The 16,877-nt window shown below is 44.5% G+C and overlaps 1 protein-coding gene across 1 annotated transcript in view; it reads right to left on the bottom strand.

Moving 5' to 3' along the window:
* Positions 1-4,818: 4,818 nt before the first annotated feature.
* T265_05326 (hypothetical protein) overlaps positions 4,819-16,877 on the bottom strand; it is a gene marked incomplete at both ends in the record, with an annotated part of 41,694 nt that continues 29,635 nt past the window's right edge. The window contains one exon of the mRNA XM_009170309.1: positions 4,819-5,737. Within this exon, the coding sequence (XP_009168573.1) occupies positions 5,604-5,737 (134 nt within the window). The remainder of the gene's footprint in view (positions 5,738-16,877) is intronic.

Genomic DNA, 16,877 nt, shown 5'->3' with positions numbered 1-16,877 from the left:
AGCTTGGATGCACGAGCGCCATTGAGGGCGCGACTGGGTCATGTCTGACAATGTCTCTAACCATTGATGTGGCCCGTCTAGGGGTCCCCGTCCAAGAGGAACATCACAAACGAGAGATTCAGCTGGGTTCCACGTGAGTCTCCCGCAAAACCGAAGGGGTTTGCAAATAAGTGTATTTAGCTAATTTCGTGCAATTTGGGTTCAAGTTAAACATAAAGTTGATGGAAACTCGGGGACTCACCTACTTGATGAGCCGCAAGAAGGGCGAAACCAGTCGTGGGATGTCGAAGAATTTTCAGCAACCAGATGAATGGTGTATCACGGTAACAGTTCTTCTTAAGGATGTGCCGACGCACATGACCTTGTCGAAAATTGGTCTGTGATTACCTTTGTGCTTCACTCCATTCACGTACTACTGCTTAGTATCCTCGATGAAATGGACGGGAATAGGTACGACTCCAGACAGATACCAATGGACTTGATTCTGCAACGAAAACTTCTAGGAATCTGTCACAAATAGTATGGGATGAGGTAACCGGTGTAGTACCCTCGGCGAATTACGTTTGTATGACTTCATTCAGAGTTCAATCCTGTCTGACTCTGGGAGTTCCACATCTGACTTTATTGCAACACACGTTACGAACAGCTGTTTACCGGTCCATGATTAAAGCCCATGAGAACGGAGTCGGAGAGGTTCAAAGGTTTTCTTGTGACTCAAGTGTAATGCTGTTTCGGTCACGTACGCGTGCCACCAGCCGACACGAGAGTGAGATTACCACGAGAAAATGTAGGCCAGATAGAACAGTGGTCGATCATTGAACACTACTGAATACACTGGTACGTTTGGGTGACAAAACCTCATCCAAGACGTTTGGAATATTATGAAATGGAATGCCAGTTACAAAACAATGGACAGATAGATTGTGAATATAGAAAGTTCAACATTAAAAAGCTTGGTATTCATGAAGCTGCACCCCATTAGCTCATTGATTTACCTAGGCTTTCTTTTTCAGACAGATGGAGGTAATAGATACGTAGACCTAGGATTCATATGGTGGTGATTCATTAGGGCCACCAACTACCGGATCGAAAAGAGTTGATTAGTGGGAGTACCTACATAGCCAACAAATGGGGCTCAAGCTATTGCAGGTAACTTCGTGGTCGCTCGGACTTCAGTGAAGACCGGTTTGATCAGATTCCTGAAGTTTATCTCAGAACACCCTAAACCTACCAAGACCATGAAACTCCACTAAATGCCGATCAGACAGCCTTGGATCAAGGTCAATCCATGCCCCAAAAATACAGCGCGAGGCTGTTGTACTTGAACGTACTCGCTTGTTTGCAACAAGGCTGTTGTGTTTCTTGTTGCCGTTTTTTTCTGGCACTAGGCACTGGAGCGGCGATAGCAGTCAGATATAATAGACTGCCGAACCCACGGAATCATGACAACAACTGCTGAAACGTTGAAGGAAATTCTGATACAACAACAAACTCAGTTTGAAGCGGTGCAGTTGCGTTTGGTGGAAACCTTGGCGCGACAACTCAAAATTCAACCACCAAATTCCGCTCCAGATGCGATTTCAGTCGACTCGATAGCCAACAGCATCACGGGGTTCCATTGTGACCTTGATGCTGGTCTAACCTTCGATTCGTGGTGCAGACGTTACAGAGGTATTTTCACAGTCGAACTGAAGCACAACGAGGATGTATGGAGAGTGCGCTCATTGCTCAGGAAGCTTGGTACAAAGACACACACACGGTATTTTAACTTCATTCTAGCAAATAATGCGCGAGATTTCAGTTTTGACGAAATCGTGCAGCGATTCCCAACAATTTTCGGTGACCTTTCGTCCCTGTTTAATATTCGATACCAACGTATGAAACTAGCGAAAAAGGAACCTGAAGACTAAGTCACTTATGCTGATAAAGTCGATCTTGATTGTGAACAATTCAAGTTATCTACCATGGCGGAAGACCCTCAAACTCCATTAAACACCGACCAGACAGCCATGGATCAAGGTCAAACAGTGTCCTTAAAGTACAGCGCGAGGCCGTTGTACTTGCACGTGCTCGCTTCTTTGTTTCCTTGTTGGCGAGTCTCTTTCCGGCACTAAGGTACTGGAGCGGAGACGGCAGTTAGATATAACACAGTTATACGAAGAAAATCAGCGTAGATATCGTGTATTATATCCTACACGTGTTGCGTTACCCCGTTGTGAATTTTTTGACAATATGCTTAGCATACACATGTATATCGCAAGAAAGCGGGTTGACGCGTTTTCATCTATTGATTGTAACAGTTATTCCCCAATAGGTTCGAAGTAAAAGATGAGGAGAACACAGAAGAGACGGTGGACTTTTAATCATCCTATCGGCCGACAGAAATTGGCCATCTTTTGGCTCACTAAGGGGCTCTTTTGCAGACTTATGCTAGCGCTTTGTTTAAACGGACCACTAGGACTAAAACCATCTTTTGAATAGTACGAACCAATCATCGAGGTATACTGCTTCTGATTTATCATAAAATTCAGGTTTTTTAATGCTTGTAAGCGACCATGGATGTAGCTACTACAGCTTGGGTAAACTGAGATTGTACTTAACCCAATTCATCTAACTGCTTATCAAAGATTGAAGGATCACAAGGTGTTTCAAGGGGTTTTCCTTTAAGCTATGGTGTGTCTATGGGGTAACGTTCGTCCTACTCTCTTCACCGCCGAATAATGTCAAGATATTGTCATATCTATTATCTTTCTGAGGGGTACCAAATTGCTGTGCGTATGCACTACTCCCATTATCCAAAGGACAACACTCTTTACGGTCCGAACATGACACTGTTCCGTGAAAACTGCTCGCGCGAAGGCCGCTTTTGGTTTCGCTTGAATCCGGGGCACAAGCACCCCTCATACGATTTCGATAACCGTTATGATGGAGAAACTAGAGCGCCGCATCCAACCAGTCGATCTCGAGAAGGGCGGAACACAATGTAATGCAACTCGCGAAGAGGGTCAATCAAGGCGAAGGAAGAAACTGATAAAAACGAAAGGCATTGGAGTAACGAATCAGCTCAAACGAACACAGGCCACAACCAACAAAGTTCACAAACGGACCAATGAATTTACGAACAACGCAGTCACCTAATTGGCCAATCATCGTGAGGGATAACAGATAATCTTCAGGTAGTAAATAAACGCACGCAGGCAAACAGAAATTGGTCACCCAACTGCACATTGATGATGGTGAAGCGACACTTGCAAGTCAATTAGAAAGCTCGAAGAACAGACCAACAGACACCTGATTCATAACCAGTTCCGACTGCTATTTCCATTCCTCAGGGCCACGAGTAGACAGACGGGTTTTTTAGAAAGACAGAGCAGCACTTTCAAACTTCATAATTCCCCAAGAGCCCGCTTCCGATTCGTCACGCAGAGGTATCGTAGTAGTCAAACGGCAGTCTTGATCTAAAGCCGATTCAAAATAAGTGGAACATGATTAACAATAATCTTCCATGACTCCCACTGTTCGTGATCAAAGGATCGATTCAACAACAGAGTAGCGAATGGTAATTTGTTCGTTTGAATCGATAGTGAGTGGGACTTTGAAGGTTTTTGGCGCACACATTAGCCAGCGCAGTTTGTAATTTGATGTTCGGTTTACATATAGACATTTCCGCAGCACGCCTCTGCACTAAGTGCAATTACACATGCCAAAATGTAAAAAAGATGAGTCGATGAGCACACGTCTTGATCGAGTGTGCTTGCTCGTGTATGGGCAGCCCATCCGACAATAAATGGAGTCTAATCAAACAAAATGGAACGAGTGCACAATTTTGGATGCAAGAGGAGAAGTGTCGTCTGACCTTTCCCCACTGGATCACATCGATCAACCTGTTAATTTTGCTCTTTGTCACGCAGCCTCAAATTGGACGACTACTGCTTTCTAGAAACGGAACAACAACAAATACCTGGAAGAGAGTCATGACAGAAATAAGGCTTTCCGCAAAATTTTAGCTCCCAGCGAAGCGCAGCGATGGCAAGTTCTCATGTTCAATCTGATTTGAGGCCTCGAACCAGTAATCGATGGACTGACGGCTAATAGTTGTGTGAAGATCACTACGATCAACTATAATTTTTTCATGTTAAGAAGCTCTGACATGTTTCCTAACATGCTTCGATGAAATTTCTGAACTAACTCAACAAAAATCTAATGGTGAATCCACATGCAGTCACACCCCAAGGTATATATCAAACCCTTGAAAGGAAACTCGAGAAGTTGCCCACCGTCCGGGAAATTTCAGCGTGACATCAATTCATCTTCCGAATTTATCGTCACAAAATTATTCCTGTGGGGTCATGTGAGAAATAAATATCGACGTCTTGTCACAAAAAAGTTGAGGTAAACATAGACAAACAGTCGTCTTCGGAAGGTTTTCTCGCCATCCATTGCCCCATTAAAGTATGTCCCTATGCCTGCTCTTTCTAGGGGGTCTCGCTTTTAAAAGACAAGTAAAAAACACCGGAATCATGATAAACTGAGGAAATCCATAGGCATCTATCGAATGGTGTTCCATCAAGCTGATGGGCATAATTTAGCCCCATGCTGAGTACATTTCAGGAAGTAACTTTTAATAATCATTTCGAGTTCACCCTAGACCAGTCAACCTGGCAAACAGTTGGAATGACTCGCAAGCCTGAGAATCGAATCTTGTTCAGGTCCATTCAGAAAGTGTTCCAACACCATGAGTCGGAAATCGAAAAGTTCGCTCCCGAGCTTTTTCCCACTCCAATCCCTGAAACCCAATCGAAATCGATTCAATTGGTACTTCGGGTTATATTGGATTCAAATAGAGGAAGCAACGTGTAAAAATATGATGTATGTAAAAGGAATGTTGTGACGAGCGGGTGCGTACAGCACGGAAAAGTTTGAGCTGGGAGTTGGCATCGTCCGCGCGCGCGTAATCCGTACGAGAGGGTGGGTAGTAATCTGTCCAACCAATCAACCAACAGCACATCACAGGTACAAACAAAAAAGAGAAGCAACCACGAGAAAGAGGATGATGGTGCTGAACAAATAGGAAGCTCAAATGTGAATGATAAGTGAGGCCCGGGTTACTGCACCTCTTAGAAGTGTACACGAAGCAGGGAATGTATTGTTCACATTCGGAGGAAAGGAAAACGCAAAAATCGAATGAATGAAATGCTAACGGCACGTACGATAGAAAAAAAACAGTAAATCTTGGTACACAAGCGGAAAAAAACACGACATGACATGTGAAGAGTTATAAGAAGTACGCTTCTTCTTCGTCACCAAAACTAGGCAACTTCCACGGGCCTATAGACGAATAATCCTAGGTAGGTGAGCATGATTTTTGAATGGATATACAAAGAGTGAAGCGATATTGCTAGGCTGGAATGAGTCCCTCCGTCAATGATCGAATCTGAAAGCAATTGTCGAGTAGCGAAAAAAATGAAGCTTTAAATGTAACCAACGCCTTTGGTGAGAGTCAAACAATAGACTGAGGCAAATCGGTGGCAGCTTCGAGAGGGGGTATAGGGCGAAGCGGTACGATTAATTGATGCGGTTGNGTAGGGAATAGTCATGACTAGTTAGACAGAAGTGTCATTTTGACCAGACTGAAGAATGGAAACATCGGGCGGTGATGAGGGGTTCCGAGGGAATCGTGCCAGAGCAGGATCGGTTGAGTAACCATGGATAAAGGATCCTTCTTCATTGAAGTTATCTGCAAAGTAGATTGGGAAAAATTTTTGATAGGTGTGTTGGTTCAGTAAGGTTTTGAAAGCAACACGTGGAGCGGTGGATTGCGGCGGGTTCCGAGCAAAATTAGACACGTGTGACAATTATTCTGTGCTGGTTTCAACTGTACGAGATCTTGCAAGGGAAAAATAAGATATAAAACAAACCACAGGAGATATTAACTTGGGCTCCAAAATGATGTAGATCGGTTTCTTGTGTGAACGAAATCCAACTGATATCTGAGTGACCCTTCATTGGACAACAACGAACTATGGAAGAAACCGCACGTACTCAAAACTTTACAGTCCAACGCCATCAGATCAGTGAGACAGCCTAGTGAAGCAGAACAAAACATACGACTGCACCCCTACGGCGTTGCAATTTCGCTTCAGACCTACTCTTCGTTTTAAGACACCTGGATTACAGAGGGTCGAGCATTCCAGTGAGCCGCAGGATTTGTAAACTGAGGTGTATGCGCGACTGCACAATGTTCATGATCACTGTGAAACCGAACGACTCAGTCGAATGCGGGTGTTGTTTGCTCACCGTGTGCTGAGCGCCCGGCTGGCGCTACGCACACACACACACACACACACACACATACAGCGGTCAATTGAGAACACGAATACAATGACGCGGCACCAGCTAAGGCTGCGTTGTGGGTAAGTAAGAAGGACTGTATTTCACCATTTTTTGCAGGCGATGAACAACTTTGGAACAAAACACCGACCCGGTTCGAGCTGGAGGTGGAATGGCTTAAAAAAAGGCAGTCAATCACGTCCAAGGCTGACAGTTTTATTCATTTAGATTGGCACGATCTCAAGATAGTTACGCACCAATATTCGTAAACTGTTGTTGACATCACTGACGACGAGGTCACCATCAAGGAGATCATAATAGACATCAAATGAATAACATATAGAGTTTACGCATTCTGAGTAGTTTTATGACAGTCCACCACCACTGCACTTGTTGGCCCCCAAACGCAAAAGTGGACTTTTCTCCAGGAAACGTTCATGTATCACATGTGGACGGTCACAGCCCTGCAGTTACGTAGTTTACTTTGTCGCTGCAGCATCCCAGTTCACAAGAAAAATGCAGTACTCCCTCATTCCTCGACGTGATTGTTTCCTCAAGTGCGTTGCCATCACCAAGATGTGTGTCGTAGCTTAATTCATCGCCGCAATGGAGGTTTACATGTATCCAAGTGTTCTGAAAAGCTTTCTTGATATGACAGTGAATTCCTCCCTTCGTGTAGAGTGGTCGCCCCGAATACTGTTGAGCGGGACAACCTGGTGGACCAGTACAAACATTATCAGCCCTTACGATCTTGGACATTAGGTACAAGTTTTTGTGCCGCGTGACTATACTGGAATATGCACCACAAAACTATGAGCTGTGGAGATAATAAAAATGTAATCCGAATTAGGCACTTGGATATCGCAATTACTAGTCACTCCATAAATACAGAATTATGAAGCGTTGGTACTTCCGATCTGCGACTTGATAGATAGATAGTGTGAGGTGCCAACGACAGTGATCGCTAATAGTCAGCAGCAGCCAAGAATCAACCGCTCCAGCCACTCCGCGGGTCTTGTACCGATGTGAAGACGTGTGTCTTACGGCATGACAAATGGGATAAAACTTTGTAAGTTCTCGTTTTCAAATCTACCCCTCCGGCAAACAAACAATACCACCAGTGTGACTAGTAAATCTGAGTAGACGGCATAGAGCGGCCATTGTGATGTGTTCACCCCGATTCTGAACAGGGACGTCTCGTCGAGAAAGAGGGCTACCAAGATTCTGCTTCAGCGACCATAAGTAGTGTGGTACAGGCATTCCTTCCGTTTATGACAGAACTTTTTCGTTAGCACCAGTCGATGCAGTAAAAGCAGAAAGCACAAGTGTTATGCCCCATCTGAGTGTGGGTGACACTGCTGATGGTTTGATCAGGATGTTGTTGAAAACCAACCGAGAGAAAAAAGTATTTATATGTATAAACGTGCCCACGAAACATGTGATTAAAGGCGGCGGGAAGTCTACTGAAAGTATGGTGGCTCATTTGGGCTCACAGGCAATGGTAAGTCGATCATGTGCCCCAAGGTCCCTTGGAAGCGAAAGGTTTTCTCCGGAGGAGAGCGGTTGTTTGCAATGTTGCGGAATATAGGTAGCTCGAGCGCCCTGCTTGGTTGTTGGTCTGTTCGTCGAGCTTGACAATTGGATTGCAAATGTTTCATCACCATCATCAGTGACTCAACCTCGCACTGACGATGTTACCTCGATTGGTGAGGAAACGTTTGCAATCCAACTGCCAAACTCGGCGAACAGATCAACATCCAAGGAGTACGGCTGTAATAGCACCTCCATAGCCATTATCAAAAGACAAAGGGCGTTTACTTTGTCCTTTGATTCAAGAACAAGGATAGCTTGAATAAAGGTGACGAAACAGAGTAAGATGGTGGTGAACAGAGGCCTAGATACTACGCATAAAACGCATGGAATGCAATTTATTGTGCACATGAGACGGAAATCACTGGGGGCGGGAAGCTAGCTACTACTAGGTGGTATTAGCTTGAATCAGGCATATACGTGGGGGTGTTCACTCACTTATGAATACCTATGTGAAATAGAAAAATCGTGCTCAGTCAGTCTCACGTGTCCAGCGTTAATCTATGCAAAAGCACCGGCCTGGTGTCGCGCAATGCCAAAACAATGGTGCGACGAGACGAGGAAGTGACTAAGCCACGAGACAACAGTCCGGTTATGTGGCACAACGTAGCATTCGGATACACGGTGAGCACGCGCTTCACAACCGAACAAGGAGTCGTAAAGCCCAGCTTCAGGGGTCATTGGTGAACATGTGAAACCTACGGACTTCGCGCCTGCATGTACCGGAACATGAGTTGCCATGACAGTATCGATGTTGAACATCCGTAAACAGCGGCTTTGTGCATGAGTAGGCACGCTGTTTGCGAGCTGTCGGTATGTGCTAATTCGAGTCGAACAGACAGTCAGATGGAATCGATATGAAATGCACTTAAGCAGAGCGGTGAAGCGAACTGGTATATACAGAAAAACAGGAACGCGATCTCAAGGAGACCGCTAGCGAATCCTACAAGTGCGGGGTTCCTTGGTCGCACAACGCTGTTGGCTGCAAAACATTTGCTAGTGCAATAAAACTCATTACGCCAAAATGTTGCATTTTGTCGCGTATGTGCTCAAACCAAATCTACGTTCATATTTTCTCAGCTCACCGAATTCCATTGTCCACTGAAGCAATCATATCTCTGGCGGAATAATTCTGGTGACACACTCTCCTTGCCTAGATGGGGCTCAAATGTTTGGACTGGTATTGTGAACTCAATTGCCTGCCTGTTTTAGTGCACCAGAGATATGCCGTAGCTTTCGAAAATTCAATTCCATTGTACGAATACTGTGCGCCTACAAGTACGCGAGTGGCAATGACAAACTGGCTGACCCATATGGCTACACTGCTCTGGCGGTGAAGTATCAAGCGCTGTTTGTTGACGGCATTATTATACGTCTCGACAACAAGGAATTAGAATCAGGACAAAATCGTATCGTGTGTGGATTGAGCACGAGGGAGGATATTCCCACCTTGGGGAAGCCTCCACCATCCAGCCACAGTACGCCGTGAGTATCGTCAGAGCCGCTGTTCGAGCGTCTGGAAGCTAACTGGACAACCGCAGAACAGCAACACTGTTCTGCCTCGTTTCTGACCGAAAACGAAGTATCCCGGATTGATTATCGGATAAAAAAGTGGCGGTGGTGTGTAAATGAAACGAAGGTTGATAAGAACGGCTCCGTGAATGTGGAACTGACTCCAGTTTGTCTTTCCGGTGTCACGTAGAGACGAATGCAGGAAACGACCATAGCAACACAGGGCGTCATAGTTGGCCAGTGAGTCAAGGGTGGAGATATCAAAGTACAAAAAAATTGGCGAGGTCAACAGAACAAACACTTTCGACGCTCGCCGCAGGTATCGATTGGCCAAGACAAACAAACATTGCAAGGTGTGCTTGGCTAGTTGGTGCTGGTAGTGACAAACTGGGTCAGAGTTAGATCTGATTGAAAATCACTGCATTCTAGTAAAAATAACGTACGTAGATATACAAGCTGCCATAAATCGGATGTCTCACAGAATGGCGGCGTCATCATAGACACTTCGGTAATCGATAGAATCCCCCAAATTCTGCTAATAGGCGAGAAAACAACCTGTTCGGTTCCGGCATTCTTCAAAGATGACTGAAGCAATGAGACGGTTCATGACAAGAACAATTAGCAAGTCAGTAGTTGTGGTCGAACCGCAAAACTTTCTGATCGAAATACCGTGTTTCAAGCCCTCAGACCAGTTCAAGGATAGGAGATTCGGCAAAAGCAGCAGCGCGCCAACGGTCGAGCTTCAGCGCATCGGTCCGACTACTTATATGAGATGCTTAACACAGTGTGCTCAGAATATACGCATGGAACATAGAAGTCGCTAGACACCTGAAGAGGCTACCCTAATCGGTACATAATTGACCGCAACGATCCCAGTATCTACCAAAATCTTGCCAACCTTAAAAGGTCCACCGTCGTCAGTACCATGTACTGTCCGCCAGCGCGATATACCTGTTGGAATAAGTTTTCCCGGCCTTCATCAATAGACGTGTGTCAAATCAATAATGTACACGCAAGTGAAGCGGAATTAACTTGTCACGTTTAATCAACCGGGACTTCACGTGTTACCCTACTGATGATGTGGAAGCGAGTTCTGATATCGATCAGTGAAGCCTCTATTTGACACGCAGGTAGGGATTTTCCCTGTTGGAATTTACAAACCGCACAAACAGTTTTTCGGAGACAACGGCAAAAGACAGAGACACGCGGAAATCATGAAATATCAGTGGCGTGGAATTTCAAATCCGCTAGTTGCAAATGGATATGCTTATACTGATGGACAATTAGGTTAGTTCCAGTCAAAAAGATTATGACTGGTCTTAACTTTCAGTATTTCCCTCAAAAGTGACTACGCGGTATCTAGTTTTGAAGTCTGAAATTACTGAGAGACTAAACAATGACTATGAAAGGTGCCGAGATTAATTATAGGTAGATAATACAGGGTTGAGGAATACTAATGATCAAGTAGAACATAAGGCTGACGGAAACTCGGGGATTGCGTCGACCTGATGAGCATCAAGAAGGGCGAAATCGGTCGTGGGCTGTCGAAGAGTTTTTAGCAACCTTGTNTGTGAGTAGTTTCATTGATGAAAATATACTCCGATATCTCGAACATCATGCGGCACATCCAGTTGCGGAATCTAAAAAACGAGAGATTCAGTTGAATCTCTCGTGGAAACCAAACTGATTTGCAAATGAGTGTATTCGTCGAAATCAGTTCAATTTGGATTTAAGCAGAACATAAGGTTGACGAAAACTCGGGGACTGCGCCTACTTGGTACGCCCCAAGAAGAGCAAAACCGGTCGTGGGCTGTCGAAGAGTTTTCAGCAACCTTGTGAGTAGTTTCCTAATGATCGATGTTCAGGAAAACCAATAAATTCTGGATGATAGATTTTTGTCGACTAAGTTGAAGTGAAAAGTGGAGAAAGCATCTGTGGACTATAAAAAACGACATTTCATCGTATGGGTTAAGTTGCGGGCGTTCAACTGGGAGGATTTGACCTCAGTATTGCAACTGGGTTAACCTCGAGGAGGTATCCCAATCACTGTGGTCCCAATGGGTTTGGTAGAAAACCACTAGTAAGCAGGGGAAAAGCACTATTTGGAACTTTCGAAGGAATTTCGAAGCTGCCAAGTTTCAGCCGATAGCGGAGATAATGACTATTGTTTTCAAGTACACAGTGAGTCAAGAAAGCATTTGTCATCGAAGACACAGTCAGTTGTTACTGATGCTAAGGAATATTGATAGCTCGAGTGGGTTTGCCCCTTATTGGCTGTGAAGCTGGGCGAACAGATCAACCTGTGCTACAGTGCTCGGAACTGATGCGCGGGCGAATCGTATGTTCGAAGATGGAATCGGAAAAGAGCGAACTAACCAAACTGTGGGACAAACGTATATTTGAAGCCACGTACGGTAAGAGGCGCCTGGTACGTTGTAGGTACGTCGAAATTAGGGAGAGGGCTGTGCAGACCATGGACTATCTACACAGGGCTGCAAACTCAACTCGATATATGTATTTGGCTTATAAGCACATTTATAAGTAGTGGTTTATCACATGGAAAGTACTGCGGTAGAGCCCTGCCCACAATGGATCTTTAGACATGGACAGAAAAGTCATCGGTGGCAAAGAGAATGAGATGAGTTACCTTCCAACGCCGTTACCATTCAGATGCCACCAAGTTGCGTGAGTGTCTCTCATGTATGAACACAGAGTCCGTCTATTCCGTTTCGACTCAACAGAGAAAAATGCTGGTCCTCATAACGTCTAAAGAGAGAGCGAGGAGCGAGCAACTAATCGTAGGGTGCTCTAGTTTTTCATTCAAGACTGTGTGCACATCAGTTAAGTTATTTTACGTACTGACCGGAATACATTAAAGGACCAATTACCGCACGGCATTTTGCAACCAATGTGTGGATATACTGGCTGCTAAACTCGAGATGGATACGAAAACAACACACCTATCAGGTAGTAATGACACTCGAGTATTTGAATGAGTCCACTGCTCCAACTGACTGCCACACTAGATTCAAAGGAATCAACTGTCAAATTAAAAGCTGAAAACGAATGAAGCTGATAGACTAATGACTTTCGACTAGCCGCTGAGTCGTAGAAGACGTCTGATACGTCCAGATTCGGTTTGATTTGGGCGAAATTAGAACAAAATGAATTACATCAGTGAACAGGTCAAGTAGTTTGGCCATGAAAAGGAGCTTCAACCCCTCTGCGTTTGCCAGCATGCCGTCCGGACCCAACTCAGAGGATAGTTCAGCCAGCCATTGCCGAGCAACGATGGTTTTTTACCAGTTGTCCAACGGATGCAATTTCACAGCAAGGGGTGTCCGATCGCCACGCGATCACTCACCACTTGGACTAAGTATGCACCGTATGATAATGAAGCGCCGTTGCTGCGTAATCAGCCCTCAAACGAATAGCTGAAAAAAGTTCCAAATTTACCAATAAGAACGAAATGATATCGAAACGTGAAATGATACGATCCAGGGTGACTTAGGGTCAACTATCTGGTACCCTGAACGACTGGGTTATATCAAGTTCTGATGCAGAAATTGAAATCTTGTTCGATCCAAGTGAAAGTTATCAAGGTTTGGTCGGCGATCAACTTGTATCGAGTTCGATACGTACGGAGAGGACAGATAAACATCCAATACCCCGAACTAGTCTACTGCAAGGAATGAAGCTACAGTGACATCACACAATATAGGTAAAATCAGGGGTGACTGTTGTCGGACAGAAAACGAAGCCAACTGAAAAATAAAGGAGGCAAATGAAAGAACAGTTGAAACAGAAACGGAAATTCCAACTGCTGGACTGCATTGTCTAACTAAAGGTCTCCTTATATAAAGTGGATTGATCGGTGAACATGTGGCACCGTCTCCACGATGATCAATCAGTTTTGGTACCCGAAAATTTTAACAGGCTGGGGCGTTAGACCAGATTTCTCCCCAGAACTTTTTGCGTCATCCCGAGTTCGTTCCTATCATGAGTTGTACACACACAGGTGCTGCTGAATCGAGGCACTGGCACTGTGCACGGAGGCAGTAAAACGATGCTGAACATCAGTGGGCTGTCGACAGAGTCTCAGCAACCTTATGAGTAATACATTACAAAGATATACATGTATCGCGATATCTCGAATATCGTAGCGACTGAAACATGAGGCGGCCTGGTGCAGCACATTCAGTTGCCTGAGGACATCACAAACGAGAGATTCAGCTGGGTTCCAGGTGAGTCTCTCGAAAAAACCAAATTAGTTTGCAAATGAGTGTATATTCGCTAATTTCGTGCAATTTGGTTTCAAGTAGAACATAAGGTTGACGGAAACCCGGGGATTGCGCCTACCTGATAAGCCCCAAAAAGGGGTGAAACCTGTCGTGGGGTATCGACAGATTTTCAGCAAACTTGTGAGTAGTACATTACAAAGATGCTGAACATCATTTAGGCATATCCGATGTGATGGGCATCTCTTCACAATTCTAAAAGCTGCTAACATAAATAAATCTGAGTCGGGAAGACTGATACAACACACCTCCTACATTACGACACCGACAAAGTCAGACTAAATCGGCCGTATCCGAGGGGCGAGTATTACAGATGGAAGGATGGTTAGGACACATTGAGTGCTATTCATCATAATCAGACCAATTCTACAGAATTTCAAAGATTTTCTTCATCATGTAAGGTGGAATGAATAGGAGTGTGCGTTTTCGTGAATGCTGGAATATTCCCCCATTTTCAATCCCCTAAAAGACTTCTCACCCCCAGTGCACTATTAACTAAATAGACGGAAGGTCACCATGACTTAACCAGAAGGGTCACGCTGATGTTTAGCAACACACTTACATTGATGTACCACCTTCAGCGATTTCACAGTACATTCTGTGAAAAAAAGTGCACAGTCTTTCCCGCATCAAGTGAAAGCTCAAACGTGCACAAACGAATATGCTAGATCGATGCAGTTTAAGAAAAAGCACGTGAGAATGTGCAGAAAGCGAAGTTATAGGCGGATAGTGAGCTCAAACCACAGTCATTCAACTGAACCGACCCACTGTACGATAGAATGATTGGGGACGAGTTGATCCACCTCTTTCCAAAACTTGAGCAAATTGCTGCGACCTCGAATCTAACCGGCATCAGCTGTGGGTTCACAAGATCGTATTGGAGTGAGAAAACTCTGTCACGCGGTAGTAGCACAATCCCTGAGTTGCAGCCATATAGTGCACCTTGATTCAGCCTCAGAGAACAAAACTACCAGTCGCGTTGGGGTGGAATTCAGTTGCAATACAAAGTAGAGAAATTCGGAACTCGAGCAGGGCGAACCAGAACTTCCACAGCAGAAGACAGTTATAACCAGAATTTCAAGCTGTTTTCAGAGTTTGCCCCGGAAAGATTTACTAAGTATGGTCTGCAGTAGGCATCGTGACCACTGTTTACCATCAAGTGCTTACTTATAAGCAAGAATATGATTTCACCGTACCAATGCACACAACATAAACACGTTCAGACTCATTTTTTTTAAAATTAGAGTGTTAGGTCCAGCAGCAAGCAGGCATTTGACGCAGTTGTGAATAAAACACCAATGACACAAAATCGGTTAGACGAGAAGAAAACAAGGTACACGTCCTAAAGTTAGTGAGCGGCAGAATCAGTATTCATGACTGACTAACTCTCTTTGAGGACATTCACTCAGTGCGTGGATCGATGAATCACACCACCACCACTCGGTGGTGAGTTTGATTACTATTCACCCCTGGAACTTATCGATTTTTTTCCACAATCAAGTTAGTCAGAAGTAATGTGGATGCTGAAAACCCGGTTGATGGAAGAAATCGTGAATAAAAACGTCAAAAAGGGATCTACCTAAATCCGTTTAAGACAACGTGCTTTGAAGGTACATGTGCAGTCCTAGTTTGATTGTGTAACAGTTGCTCACACTGGTACTCTGTACTCAGCCGTATGTTTCTGATTACTTGCAAACAACGCAGGGTTTTACTACCACAAACTGTGTGAAAAATTTGAACATTGAACCACCCTTCTTAGGGCTACTAGTGTAATACTACTGATACTGGTGATACTACTGATTGGGAGGCATGCGAGTGGTATGTGTTGTTCTTGGAATTTCGCTTTGCGTTTCTGTTGCAGAATTTGTGGAGTCGCTGTGTAACATTTGCTTGGATTTGAGCACTGAATGATTGGAGTCAATGAATATCCAGGAAAGTTCAGAAGGATGCGTTAAGGAGAAGATGGATGTCCAGTTTTTGTAAATAAGATGCAAATGAGAGTTTTGCTTCCTTGTCTGATAGTCTGTAACCGGTCGGTTGGCATTTTCAAATAAACAACTCCGCAGCGAAGGCCTTCTTCCTTTCACTAGTGGGGCGGGTCTAGCCTCTGAATCAAATTTATATCATAATTGAATACCTAAGTGCATGTAGGCTGTGACGAAGATTGATTCGCAAATCAACTTGGTTTCAACAGTCATCATCATCATCGACAGCATGACGTCAGTGTTCAACACCGATGCTTCACTGCCGTTTCAACGGTAGACAGATAAATCTCTGGTTGACGCAGCGAATTCACGAGAAAGCCAAGCAAAATTCAGCAGAGTATGCGGTTGAAAAATTGCAGTGCTTGTTGCAATAGGAAAAAGCTCGGTCTATTTTTGTCAACAATCAAAGTCATGAAGAAGCGATAACCAGTTCGGACCGAAGACAAGTGTCCTCATATAATGTTGGATAATGGAGTTCGGTTTATATCATCTTAACGACTGTAAATATGCAAGCGGTTGCTCCGCCATAGGGAGCTTATTGGCATGTTGTCAACAACTTTTTCGCTCCACAGTCGCTTTGATGCACACAATTAGTCGCTCAGCTGGTCCCCTGGGAAAGTGAATAGTACCAGTGGTGTACTGTCTACTAATTACATTCTAAATACGTCTTAAAACTGTGATCCTGAAAGAAGACATTTTGTTGCATTCCATTACTCTCATCATTGACTTTTCAGCTGTAACGCCCTTTCGGTCCTGGTTGACATGCCACCTGAGGGAAGCATGAGGCCTGGGATACTGCCAGGTTGCCCAAGCCTAGACAGGGAGAGTCGGGAGGCAGAGGTCGGGTTGGAACCACGGACCTTCCGGTCAGTACATTCGTGCTCTAACCACTTGGGCCATCTCGCCCCACAAACGGGATACTCTACTCACGAAGTTGCTGGAAGCTGTTCGACCGCCCACGACCAGTTTCGACCTTCCACGGGTTTGACAAGTAGGCGCAATCTCGGAGTTTTCGTCAACTTTATTGTATGCAATTGGCGAAGTATATTCATCCACAGCTTAGTCCACCAACTAGACGAGATGTTCATTTAAATGACCAGAATACAAGGCACTATTATTGGTGTTGTGTTGGGGACTGAACTTTTCAAAAAGAGAAGGACAC

Source organism: Opisthorchis viverrini (genome assembly GCF_000715545.1).
Source record: "Opisthorchis viverrini unplaced genomic scaffold opera_v5_98, whole genome shotgun sequence".
NCBI classification, from domain to species: Eukaryota; Metazoa; Platyhelminthes; class Trematoda; order Opisthorchiida; family Opisthorchiidae; genus Opisthorchis; species Opisthorchis viverrini.
This window is presented reverse-complemented; position numbering and strand designations above follow the sequence as displayed.